Below are 14,164 nucleotides of genomic sequence, written 5' to 3'. Positions count from 1 at the left end.
TATGGAGTGTGGTCTATCTGTAAAGTGTCTTGAGATAACTCTTGTTATGAATTGATACTATAAATAAAAATTGAAATTGAAATTAAGCCAGCTACTATTATATTGCAATCACAGTATTGTAAATCACAGTATGACTTTTTCCACCAAATCGTCTAGCCCGAATTTAGAGGTAGAGTCATTCATAGGCCCTGAAAATCTGCATGTGCACAACAATGGACTGTTTCTAGTCTTCAACCTCTCAAAGCAGTACAAGAACCATTCACACACATATTACACTGTGGCCGAGGCTGCCGCATAAGGTGCCACCTGCTCATCAGAAAAACACATACACACATTTACCAACAATGGCAAACTCGGGGTTTGTTGTCTTGCCCAAGGATACTTCAACATGGGACTGCAGGGCCAGGATCAAACCACCAACCTTCCAATTGGCAGGCGACCACTCTACCACTGAGCCACAGACACCCAGATACCCACAGCAAGTCATATTTGTATGTTAAATATCAGAAAGCTTATCCAATCCTGTTTTTGCTATCTGAGAAATATCTCCAAGATAAAATCAGTTTGGATTTGAAATTGTTCCACGTGCCTTCATTTCTTTAAGACTGGAAAGTGAAACAACAGCATCACTACACTGTATTTGTTTCTAGATTGTTTTTAAGATCTTATTACAACATTTTGATTGGTTTGGATTACTTTTAAGGCTCAGGGTATTCTAAAATGTGCTGTTACGTCTCCATGTTACGTCTCTCAAAGTAAACATAACTTTATTATGAGTATGCAAAAGAAATATGTAACAGATGTAATTATATAGAGACAGAAGTGTAGCAGTTAAGGACATGATGACTTGCCTTTCACAGAATACAAACTGGAATTCCAGAAGTTAAAGTAGCCTCAGCAGCATTGAGCAGAAAGTCCCTCCCTCCTGTGTGAACCCAAATCAACAGAAGCAGCACTATAAAAAACGGACTTCCTGTATGGAATGCAGACATACTCTTCCTGCATGCCACATGCATGCACAAGAACTTCAGCCAATCAGAATGCATGGCAGCATGTCTCAGCCAATGCTCCCATAAAGAGAGGAGTTTGTTTTTCGGGATGTATGACGTGAAGATTAAGATTAGTGGGGAAACTTGTAAAAATTCAGAGACTTATTTCATGTTCATGACACCATAAACATAGAGTTGTGTCATAATCCAACATCATCTTTATGAACTCTGTCCTACTTTTGGTCCCATGGCATACTGCTGTGAAACACAATTAGAAAATAGTTATCCACCTCAACCACAATCCGGATGTTGTAATCATATGTGATTTTCATGTGAAAATCTTAGTATCGTAGTTAACCTCAGCCATATAACCAGACCTGCTATGTAAGCACAACTGACTTAGTGAAAAAAGGATGAGTTCACCGCAGTCTAGGTGTGTGTGTGTGTGTGTGTGTGTGTGTGTGTGTGTGTGTGTGTGTGTGTGTGTGTGTGTGTGTGTGTGTGTGTGCGTGCGTGTGTGTGTGTCTGTCTTGCTGCCTCAGCCAATCACAGACCATATCTAAGGAAAAAATTGACGTATGCATCCTGCTGGTACCGTGACATGATGGTAATGGTGTTGTTGCCCACACACACACATACTGTATGTATAGGAAACATCCCCACACTGGTAGAGAAAGCTCAATGGCTTCTGTATATCTTACGGAAACGGAAAGTTTGGATTGTTAGCATGTCTATATGGTTTTATATGCCATTAAAACATATAATAAGCAAAATAAGCAAACAACTGAGCTGGGTTTCATATGTCACATACCTAAGAAATCATTATCCTTACAGCTACAGAGATACGAGGGGTATCAGAGGAGAAGCGAGGTGTAGCTATGTCATTGGTAGTATCGTTTAGCTCACAACAACTAATTTATGTGTCAGTTACATGCTAACAAACAACACAAACAGATACTAACTTTAATTAAAAAGACTCCTTTTTTAAATTATTTACATATTTTAAAACATGTTGTAGTTTTTAGTTTGTTTGGTTCAATCTGAGGACAAATGTGTCTGAAGGGGGGGCTGTAAGACAGCTTGCCATGCAAAGTTCTGTTAACTTTTATAGAGGAGCAATAGAAAGCATCCTGACTTGACACATTACAAGCTGGCGTGGTTTTTGCACGGCCCAGGACGGAGGGCTCTGCAGAGGGGGGTTAAAGCATCAGTGGTACTGGTGAGGTTAGGTGCCTGCTCAAAGCCCAAAGGATAGTAAAATACATTGTCAACCCAGCAACAATCTGTTCATCCTGCTGGCGTGTGGCAAGAGATACAGAAGTATTTGCTGTGGTACCACCAGACTGTAGAGTAGCTTCTTTCCTCAGGCTGTGAGATTACAGCAATAAACTGCACTTCCTGTCCTTGAATACTCTTAAAAAAATAATTAAAAAAACAGCTCACACCTTAGAAACGGTATGACAGAAAATGTTAGTGGTTTTCAAGCCGTGACTTTTTCAAACCATGGTGTACCTTACTCTTGCATATATATATAGTTTTTCTTTTCTTTTCTTGTGTAGCATAAAGGACTACTACTTTTGCAATTTAGGCCTTTATTTCCATAGGACATATGAAAACATGTAAGGGGAGAGAGAGGGGAAATGACATGCAGCAAAGGGCTGCCGGTTAGACATAGCCTACTGACAATTTAGTAATCTTAGACCCTTCCCAGTATGAAACTATGTATTTTACACTGGGGGTTCATCCTCTGGGGGGTCTCTGAGGACCATAAATATCCCTACTAACTTTGCTCATGGCCCTTCTTGGGGTGTGAAGCAGCACTGCAGCCTACAGCAACAGCCCCTGTCACAGAGATAAACAGTATCCTTATCTGTTGCTCTCAGCAGATACCAGACGTAAGAAGCACAGGGCCAAGAACACACTTTGAAAATGAAAAAACCTCTGGCCGCATGCCACACAACAGGAATACGGGCTGGCACTATTCTACAGTATGTTCCCCTCGCCAAATGGTTCAATCCTACTGCCTGTGTGTCTTGGAGACCGACATCGCGCACCCTGACAGGTTACAGGGCCGATCTACTAGCTCTAATGTTAGAGAAGTAGTCATTGTGTTGGCATCTTATGGAACACCTCTGCAAAATGATTTCCAACTAGTATCTTTATTCACCCATGTTTCATAGTAATAATGTTTTGCTTTTCATTCCTCAGTAAAGTAGTTACTACAATGGTGTTCACTGCCTCCACTGTACAGGTATGTACGACACAAACATAGCCTTCTGACAATTTAGCATTCTTAGACTTTTCCCAGTATACAAATATTATATGAAATATTTTACAATTTTCTTTACAGATTTCTTTCAGTGTTAACCTGCTTTCTGATTAACTTTGGACTTGATAGTGACAGGCTCTAGGTGCTGCTGAACACTGCCCTCCTCTTTCATACACCATGCTGGCCAGAAAGGGTAGGCTGAACCCGAACTTTGATGAACGGACTACTGATAACTGATCTGAAAACACTGTTACACACAAAAAACACGACACGCTGGATCATTTTTGAACATTTCTTTAATAAAAAAGTAACCTGAAGGGTTTCATACAAAAATACTTGTAAGTATCAAGGACGTATTGCAACCTTAATTTATCACAATCAGTCTTTAACAGTGATTTTCTTTACGCCCTGAAAGAACAGAAGTTGAAAAACCCCCACAATGAAATGTTGTCTATGACAACAGCAGATCAGATACAATGACTCTCCTCACAAGCGTTCAGGTGCGCTCCATGATATCGGATGGTGTTTGGATCATGTTTGGCCATTAACAGCCAATCACCAAGCTAAGATTTGGAAATCAAGGTGAGGTTCCAACAAGTTTAGAGTGAACCTCGAGAAATTTCACTCTCCATATCACAACCATTGTTCAAACAAAACATAACAAATGAAAACTCTTTGAGGCAGTAGTAGAGTAAAATGGATCAATGAAAAAGTGCAAAAAAAAATAGGAACAAACCTCTTTTCTTTTTAAACACTGGTGCAAAAGAAAATATGGAAGAAGCTTAAAGTTCTATCAGCATCCGAGGAAGATTATTCTACATGCTGCAATTCTCAAACGGAAACAATATTCCTGACTTTACAGCAATACAAACTGACTGGAATCAACAAAAAGGAGGATTCCTCATTGGAAATCTCTTTAAACAAAAAAAAAAACAGGGTTCGACAGGAATGACAAAGAATTATAGGGTGCCCCTTACATTGAATGACTTGCTTGACTGCAGTAACCCTCTGAGTTTACCATGACAACAGCTTTCACAAGTTCACCTGAAACTCCCAGGCCACAAGTAAGTCTGTTTCTTTTTGCCATTGTTTTTTATATAAAGTTTTCCATTAATGGTACCTGCTCGACTAAGCTCGACCGCGTTGCCCCTTCCTCCCTTTTCCATTGCAGATTAGTACCGCCTCATGTGTGAGGCGAGCGTGGCTGATTGTCATTTCAATGGGAAACTGCTGTGACCCAACGGGACACACAGAACGCCAAAGGTGTGTTGCTTTTGATTCTCTGCATGTGGCTGTTAGCCAGAAGACATATTAGTTTCAAAAGAAGCTGGAGGCAGCAAAAAAAGATGGCTGAACTATTTAAACACTGCGGGTTTGTTCAGGACACAGCCGGGTCTGTCACTAGCAATAATGAAGCAGTGATTAGTGACGATTCTCTCCGACCAATCAACATTTTTACGTCACCTTTAAGCATCAGCTCAGCTCGCTTGGAACCTTGATGGAGGTGGAAAAACTTCCGGTTAGCAGGTATCATGGAGTTTCTTTATAATAAAAAAAAAACAAAAAAGGCAAGTAGAGTTGTGGCGAGTTGAATAGCAGAAAAATGCCATAAGATAGCTGACATTAGTGCTTTTTACAGCGGCGCAAACTTTACCCAGCACCGTTCTATGTATAAAAAAACACTACAGAGAGAAACAGACTCTACATATCTGGTGATTGGGACTTCCAGGTGAACTCATGGAAGAATTACCATATGAACTGTGCGGTGATGCCAGGCTTTAGAGCAGTGGGTTGTAGGGTCCAGACGACTGACGTTCTCTTCAGATTACATGTAAATAAAGCTTGGCTCATCAAAAACCCCTCATTTGAGAGAAGAAAAAAAATAATAATAATAAAAAATCTGAATGCATAAAAAAAATCTTTTTTTCAAACCCGCACAACATTTTTCTGTCCCACTACCACAAATATACTCTAATTTCGTGGGAAACACTGCATTATGGCGAAAAGACAAACCCCAAGAAAGCAAGATCTCAAAGCAGGCTGAGGTCTGACTCATACAATGCTTTGGCCCCAAAAACAAAGTCATAAAGTGTCTGTGAATGGACAGTGAGATCCTGAAGGTTGGAGCCTCTGGAAGGGACAGCTTATTCAGAAATACAGAACGCCACAGCCTCTGTGTCTATGACCTGAACTGCACCAGGTGGAAGACTCAAGATCAGCGTAGGTGATGAAGCGCGGTGAAGGCAGCAGACAGAGCAGGCAAGCCTCTTTTTGTCCATTTCCACAGTCCTGGATACACTTCTGAATCCAACACATCTTCTCTGGAGTTTGGACCTTCTGCTCCTTTTCAAGTGCTTAAGATGAATGGTCCCTGAGAGCTGGACCACAGTTGTAGAATCCCTGCTGGATTTCAACAGACAGGCAGCATGCGAGCGTTGCCATGGTAATCCTCCTCAGCCTGGAAAGAAATATAGTTTTATTAGATCGACTGCCAGCAAAAGTAATTTATTATCAGTTTGACAGAGAGGGCTATGCCCAATTTTGAAATACCAAGGTGAAACACCTACCTCACTGCATGTTGAAGTTGGCGGGAACTGAAAGGCTGGAGTGTTCATAAAGATGGGGCTGTTGTCACCGTCAACATCGTCCAGGAGCGGTGTGAGGGGCTGGTCCAGGCGGCAGTCACGGGTGAGGTCACAGTAGCTGGGAGGCTCAGAGGGCATCCTGAGGGACACCCAGCTCTGGGAGGAGTTGCTGACCGAACCCTCCTGGCTGCTTACACTGTTGCTGCGGCTGCCTAGACCAGCGGTACCAATGACCAGAGGCAGCTCCAGTATCAGCTTCTCACTACCAGGGATGTGGATGTAAATCTGGCAGAAGGATCATGAACATGTACATTAGCACCGGTTTTCAATACTCAAAATGTAACAGTCAAAAATTTCTGGCCACAGGCAGCCACTGAAGCCTTACCATTAGAGCGTACTCCACACGGATTATGTTGCAGCCCAGCATAGAGGGTTTGATCTTTGGCACCCTGATGGTCTTTCCTTGCCAGGCGTCACACATGCCGGAGATTATGTGGTTGCCGCGCACCGAAGACAACTTCTGGCGGAATACCTTGGTGCGGCCGTTGGCCTGGTAAGTGTGTTTAGCGATGATGGCGGCCTTGGGCACCACAATGCGAGAGCAGGTGTTCTCAAACTTTGCATTGATGCAGATGTCTTCGCCTTCACAGAAGCCACGGCGGTCAATTTTTGCATTCAGTGACACCTGGCCATCAGGGATGAACATGCAGGTGACTTTCTTCTCCTTCATGCCACCTGAGGGAGACTGAGGAGATGCAGGAAGGTAACTTAACTCATCAGGAGACTCACTGTCAATGTCATGCTATTTATGCTACGTAATCATAATTACATACAAAAAGGACACAAAAGAGCTCAATGTTTGGGCTGTCATTTTTTATTATGTCTGATTATGGCTGAGGCGGATATGTCGATGCTGAAAAGCTGATTAAAAAGCCCAAAAATAAATAATCCTTTCTTTATATTCAGAGTCAGTGAACTCACCAGCAGGTCTGGGGTGTTGACATCCAGGGGCTCCTCCACTTCAAAGGCTTTCTTACACTCAAAGGTGGGCTGCTGTGGCCTTTCCATCAAGGCCTTCACATAGTACTGGACATAGCCAAACTTCCCCTTGTATGATGACACCAGTTGCCTGTGAGAACAGGCGTAAAAGAAAATTAAAGCCAAAAGTACTCTATAAAGTACTCGAGCCATACATCCACAGAGGATGGACTATTATTTGATGTATTGGACTAGTACTTAACGTAAGAAACACTGCCTTACCCTTGCTGGGGGAGCTCAAATCCAAACATGTACTCATATTTGTTGCCAGGCCTCAGTATGACTGATCCATCGGAGTCTGGAAAGATTAAAAAAATTTAAATAAATAAACATAGCTAAACATGTTGTCTTGACTGGGCTTGACTACGGTCTTTTGTGGCTGGATGACCCTGACAGCTGTTTGATTTAACGTTGGGAAACATCAACTCCAGGAGAATCTCTCTAGTTTGTTCTGACGAGCTGAAACCAGGGGACTTCCATTTATAAAGGTGCGCACACTGACAAAAAGTCACTCAACGGTAATGATTCACACACAAAGCAGGGAGCAATAGGCTAAAACTACTGAAAAAATGACACCATAACAGTAAATGTTACGCTTGGCTAGCAATTCATTTATATTGCACTGACAAATGATACGTATATACATTATACAGTCAATTATCATCAGTTTGGTTAACGACTGATGTTGTTAATCACTTTCACTTTACCTTTAGCCTACACTTAAGCCCCCACATGTTCTTGTATATTTTTCTTCTTTCTTCTTTTTATTTCTATTCTATTGTTACATTTGTTTGTTTTGTTATATAACGTTACATCTTTATTCTTTTACTTTCTCTCCTGCTGGATTGGCTTATCCGAGGTAATGGAAAATAGTTTAACCGTACCTTTGGGCTGGTCGTCCAGGAGCAGTACCTCTTCATATCTGAGGTACTCGGCCTCCTGTCGGCACCGCTGCTTGCCTTTTGCGTACTCCACCTTGGCGCAGCCCACACCCAGAAGCTTAACCACGGACACACGGGTCACTTCGTTCACCTCCACCTGTACCCGGCCAGACACCTTGTCCCCGCCGCAGTAAAATGTCTTGCTGGGGTCCGAAAAGATTATTTGAAAGGTTTTCACTCTCTTTGCCATGGCCACCATGACTGCTTATTTAGGATATCCAACAGCGATATATGAACTGGTGCTTTTCAGCCGCTGAGAAGCGATACGTCGTTTGAGTTTCGAGTTTCACTTCACTCTGCTGTAAACAGAAAGAGCACGGCTGGTTTTATGGAAGGAGACTCCAGCGAGACATGAGCAGCCTGAGTCAACAGCATGGCTCAGCGCGTGCACACTGCTCCTATTGGTGGACTATCTTTGTTTGTGTCAGCTCTAGCCAATGGGCGCCCAAAACCGACGCGTGGACACCGCGTGGTTGGGGTAATGTAGAGCATGCTCAGCAGATGTGTACACAGGAAGTTGAAGGCGGACTACAGAACATTTGTAGTAAACACATCTAGAGAACGGCTAGTCGGGATGAGCCATGCAAGTGGAAGTATTTCGTTATCTCACACACACTGATCCTGAAATCCCCGATAGTATCACCAAGGTTGGGCTGGAAATATGGTACTAAAAACATCGTTGTTGTTGGCTACTTGGAAATGTAGTAATGTTTTTAGTATGAATAATATACTGTTATAATGAGTATATCGATATTTTATTTAGGGGATTTGAATGCCCTTATTAGAGATTCGACAGTGGAGCGATGGGTAATGTTTTTAAGGCGTTGATGTTTTAGACTATTAGTAGCACAAAAGACGCAAAGGGCAACACACATTTTACAGATTATTTGTGTAAATGTGCATTAAAGTCATTGACTGACTATTAACCAACTCTGTCTGACAGATATCATTTTAGCCAACCTTATCTCCTTAGGAATTTTGTTCATATGCAGCCAAAGTGCATTAGGCAACGCAGCTTTGTTTATAGGGCACAGTGCATTACAATAACAGTATATGCAACATTACTAAGATACATTTTGTGGGAAATTTCCAGAATACATTTGATTTAGTATTAATTACAAAAGGATGTTCATACTAAATTGCTGTTGGGTCTCTGAGTATGGTCTAGACCCACTCTATTAGGAAAGTGTCCTGAGATAGGCCTAAATTCTGTTGTGATTTGGCATCATAAATAAAAGTGAATTGTTCCTGGAAATCATACACTGTCAACATTTTCATTTGGGCATGTCGATCTTCAACATCAACTGATGAGCTGGTGAAATTATAAAAGCATCAAGCTTGACAGTTGATACCTAGGACCTTGGAATCAGCAGTTGTTGAAACAATCTTAACTTAAGCTCCACTTAGGCCTTCTGACTATGTGGAGCGTTTGACTGTATCAGACCGTCAGCCTCATCATATTGAGTTCACTCAGATGACATGGATGTATAATAAGACCTGACTACAGTTTGAGGCAGAGCCCTGTTCATTCCTACAATAGTTGCTCAGTGGTGCATGAACATGGACTGCACATGAAAGCCCATTCAGAAACGGGCTAACAAGGTAGCAATAGAGTTTTTTACACCGTCTCTCACAGATTAGTCTAGTGCGCATTTGAGTCGTGCATGCTCAGATTTAAACGGTTTACGGCATAACATGTCATACTGAAAGTTGTGAAATCCATTAAATAATAAACCTTTCTCATTACAAACAAAAACAGAAGATGGAAATCCTTTCAAAAAGATTTTAGCTATCTATGATTGATTGATTGCTAACGTTAGCTCAAAACGCCATTCAACTGACAGCGTTTGTTGTGTTTGATGCTAAACTTGTAGCCAGCAGTGAAACAACTTGGTTAAGTAGGTCAATTTTTACTGTATTAACATTACAGAAGTCTCTCATTAGCATATTGTAAGCTAGTTGGTGCAAAATGAAACATGCACAACTCAAATCTGCACTCAACTCACATTGGGCAGTGACACACACTATTGTCATGGCTGAGCCAGCAAAAAAAGAAGCGGAAAGCTAGGCAAACATTTTTGGAAGAACAGAGAAAAAGGAAGTGACAGACTGACCATATTTATTCTGAAGGTGTAGGTGTGGGGGGGCAAGCATCAAAAAGCGAGAAAACAGCAGAGAAAGGACCAAAACTGCTAAGCACCCATTTAAATCAGAATTAAATGATTAAAATTGTGCAACACTTCTAGATTTACAACCAAATGGATCAAATTCTGATAGTGAGGGGTTGTGACGCTCAAAAAAAGTATCCACTCATTTACAGATGTCTTTTTTATCATGTGAGTGTATAGTGGATAAAGACAGTATTGCTGATACCGACATATGTTTTATAATTACGGTGGATCCATCATCAAGTTGCAAAATCCGACTGCTTTTTGATGACCTTTTAGTGTTTTTGTGATTGTTTCTTTGGATAATTAATAAGTTAAAACCCAGCACAGAATGTTTATATGCTTGTATAAATGTGTTGTGTTACCACTGAATTTTACAGCCTTTTTACAAACAACACTTGCTTGCTTCCTTGCCTGGCGCCGCTGAGTCACATGACGGTACAACATCAAATCCCAGGAGGAAGAGCAAAGTGTGCCTGCTCCGCGCTGTGACAGTAGAAAGACACCGGCAGCCAGGTCGCCGCTTTGGTGAAACTGCAGCATTGCATACTAGAAGGGAAACTAAAATTAAAGTATCCATCTCATTACAATGGTATTGATCAATATCAGTACCAACGTTGGTATCGATATTATCAATATTTGGATCGATCCGCCCACCACCACAAAGGATTTAGTCGCAGTTCAGGATCCCCTCTAACATCCTGTCAATCCCTCTGCTCTTTTTTAAATATGGTGTCCTTATTTCATTCCACTGAGAACAGACAGTTCTGTAACCCTCAGTCCAATTTCTCAGGGACACACATTTCACTCAATTCCTGAACCCACTACAGGGTGATTGGATAGATAAGTCATTGAATATGGACCCTGATGATATCTACATATGATATCTATACTATATAAGAACATTGAAATTACTGCTTTCCCATCTGTGGGACATATAAGGAGGAGGACCTGGGTATTGTGATGTCTGACTCAACTTGGCAGTGGGCAATAGAACTTGGGCACTCACTATCAGTTTGAATCAGGCACTGATTATTGTACTTTAAGGTGAACGGTCAAAGTAACCCGTCTTCCTATATCAATGTCCTTTTTAACTACCCAAAATAACCTGATTATTTCCACACAATGCTCTTTGGCATGTACACAGTTTCATGAATTTTGAGGTGTCTTATTCAATTTTATAGCATTTAAAAAAAGTGGTTTTGAAATAGTATTGTTAAAAACACTGGACATATTCCAGTCTGTGATTATCCATCAAGATACATTCCTTTAATTTTAGTCTAAATAATTCCTAATTTCTGCTTTTATAACTCAAACTTTAGGTATAATTTCCTAAAAATAAGGTTTATTGACCATAAATTCCAAAAATAATTGTAAAACTAAAGTTAATAAGTTACTGTTTATACGTAGTGTTGAAAACGTCAAAAAAAGTGTTGAAAAAAGGGACAAAAACGTAAGACAAATTAAAAATAAATATTGCTAAAAAGCATCAACAAAAGTGTTGACTTTCAAATTTGATTGGAAGACAACACAAGGGTTAAGTACACCATCTTACAATCTTGTCAAAAGTCAGAAGTTCTGGAAACAGTTTATTTCCCCCCTCAAATCCCCTCACTGAGCACAACTGTTTTTCATAGAAAGTAAAATTTGGTAACGGTTGAGAAGGCATGTGATTTTTGAAGTTTAGGTTAAACAGAATTTGTGTATTGTTGCAGCCCTAGTGTTTATGTGCGTTTGTATCTGTGTTGTCCTTTTGTGACTGTGTGTTTGTCAGAATGTCTATAAAAGGTAAAAAAACCGCAGAAGCAATAATTTAAGCTGAGGAGCTTCACGTGTCTACAATTTGCATTTGTAAGCTGAACATTTAAAGTTTTGCTAGAGAAGTATTTACTGAAGGGCTTTTGTTTTGGAATGCATTCTATAGATAAGGATTTGTTATTTTGAACAGCCTTGATATGAGGATTGAGGGATGGCAGCACTTTTGCAAACACAACACAACATGCAATCTATTTTTAGGTTGTTTTAGAAGAACTGTTGTTGCAATTAAGCAATGTTCCAACATGTAGCCTCATGCATTCCAGAGAAAGTTCTTGGTCCAGACAATATGAACATCAGTCCCTTTGTGGCTGACTGATCACACACCAATAACACAAAAAAATGTTCATAAGACTTCATGTAGGTTTTTGAACCTACATATACATACACACACACATTTTTGAGCCAATAAAAGGATAAAGACACGTTATGAAATGTGACATTTAAATCCTAGGTTCACAGCGGCGTGTCATGTGAGCTGTGTTGTTGCTGTGGTCTTGACATTGAAGCGGTTTTGGATTTGATGAGATCACATTGTTCCCTTTAGTGAACTTTCACCTACTTTTAAAAACACATCGAGAACCTTCCACCCAAAAACTTTAAAAGTCAAACGACAGATGTAAAACAAATTCACTTCAGACAAAAATACATAGCGGTGCAAAACTAGATGAAGAAGCAAAACTAAAGAAACCAGAGGTGAAATAAAAGACTAGCCACGAAACCCCTCCTTACAGGGCCATCATTCTGCTAGTGTAACTATACTGCTCCCCGGTGGACGAGACTGCTGCTACAGTCCAACACCCTCCTAAAGAAGAGACCAAACAGACAGCAGGCCTACATGTTTCATATCATAAAACCCATTAAATAAGCTCTCTTCTTCAACTGACTTTTCCCAATACAGTAATTTTAATTTGACCAGCTTGTTCAGTCCTGTACAAGTTGGACAGTCATTATGGACACCATGTTAAAATGCCAAGTTTACTAACAATTGCTTCACAAGGGCCAACTCAGCAGTATTTGGGTCTAGATAGGATGCTAGTTCCCAGATTCTTAACTGCTTCATAAAATGCCAAACTACATTAAGATTTGAGGACGTGAGGCAGGTGTATGCCATGTGGTCAAACACTTTGCCGCTTTGGCTAAAAGCTGCAGCTGAATAAATGAAAGGTCATTCAGGCAAATTTTGTTCATAGGTTTAGGAGAAAATACAAGACAAGAGAGAGTTTAGAGATCTTGAACTGATATTTTATGAGTCATTTATAACAGTAGACAAGGGGAAAAGGCTAAATCTGATGCCGTTAAACACTGCTGCATTTACGAAGTTCTGTCATTTGCAAAGCAGTTCCATTTTACTCCAACAGCAAGTGACAGCAGATGAAAGTGCTGACAGTGCTTCCAGCTCCTCAACGATGACCCGGCATCAATCTGAAAATACAGAATAAATCATTCAGCTGTTACTAGGTACAGTCCACGTGTCCAAGGTGCTACAGTCAGTCAAATTAATGACTTCCACTCTAGTTTTACAAAAGAAAAAAAGAAGTTCGAACAGCATCACATAAGTGACAGAAAAAGGATGAATGTTCCCAACAGGTCTTCTGAGCAGGATGCTGCAGAAGCCCGTGGGATAGTTTTTGTTTTCTGGTCAATTCCACAGCAAGTCAGGAATGGAAAGTCCTGAAAGCCTTGGTATATGACCAAACCCAAACACTGAAAGCACATTTACATACTACTTACACTGAAAGGCTGCTGATACCCCTTTCCCAAGATTGTAGATTCTGAAACATTCATATTTATGCAATTGGTCAGATACCTACAATAATTTAACATTGTCAATGTGTGATATTCATGTATACAAAATAAATGTGCCACGGTTTTGCAATGTACAGAATAGTAAAGTTTCTCATAGAAAGTGGAAAATTTGTTCTAAGAGGAACAGATTCCTGATTCACCTCTGGTTGTCATTTGATTTTTTTCCTAAAATGTTATGCAGTAACCTCCCACAAGGGTGATGGTAGTGAACATGTAGGTAAAGCAAAACCACAAATTTCCTCAGGCTTTACCAACAACGCGGTCCAACAGTTAAGTCTGTCAGGATAGACCTCAGCTTTCACTGCTGAACACTCGCCTAATCTCCCTTAACTACTTTCAGATCAACTCACCTTTGTCGATTAATCCCTGCTGAAGCCTGGGAGAACAAGGCCATCCTTTGCTGCAGGGAAACATGAAACAATGAGGATTCATTGGAGGAGTGTGTAAGAAATTAAGACCAAGCAGCATAACGGTTTGCGAATACCTGCTGGACTATGTTTACAACGGGCCATGATTAATTTTCTTTGTCTGACAGACATGTGTAAATGAT

General features: G+C 40.6%; 1 protein-coding gene across 1 annotated transcript; it reads right to left on the bottom strand.

Moving 5' to 3' along the window:
• Positions 1-5,193: 5,193 nt before the first annotated feature.
• txnipa (thioredoxin interacting protein a) lies at positions 5,194-8,131 on the bottom strand. Its single transcript, XM_034891428.1, has 6 exons — positions 7,766-8,131; positions 7,104-7,179; positions 6,825-6,972; positions 6,229-6,588; positions 5,826-6,128; positions 5,194-5,716 (listed from the first exon to the last, which is right to left on the bottom strand). The coding sequence occupies exons 1-6, from the start codon at positions 8,019-8,021 to the stop codon at positions 5,669-5,671; spliced, it is 1,191 nt and encodes a 396-aa protein (XP_034747319.1). The 5' UTR covers positions 8,022-8,131; the 3' UTR covers positions 5,194-5,668.
• Between the last annotated feature and the right edge of the window lie 6,033 nt (positions 8,132-14,164).

The sequence above is a fragment of the Etheostoma cragini genome, chromosome 14, assembly GCF_013103735.1.
Source record: "Etheostoma cragini isolate CJK2018 chromosome 14, CSU_Ecrag_1.0, whole genome shotgun sequence".
NCBI lineage: Eukaryota > Metazoa > Chordata > Actinopteri > Perciformes > Percidae > Etheostoma > Etheostoma cragini.
Note: the sequence above shows the minus strand (reverse complement) of the source record. Positions and strands in the feature narration are given on the sequence as shown.

What these genes read in the sequence shown, in the direction of transcription:
- txnipa (XM_034891428.1), bottom strand. Translation starts at nt 8,021, where the DNA reads ATGGTGGCCATGGCAAAGAGAGTGAAAACCTTTCAAATAATCTTTTCG. An exon ending in GTGTGGAGTACGCTCTAATG is followed by an intron (nt 6,129 to 6,228) that starts GTAAGGCTTCAG and finishes TCCTTCTGCCAG; the next exon opens with ATTTACATCCACATCCCTGG. An exon ending in CAACTTCAACATGCAGTGAG is followed by an intron (nt 5,717 to 5,825) that starts GTAGGTGTTTCA and finishes ATTTCTTTCCAG; the next exon opens with GCTGAGGAGGATTACCATGG.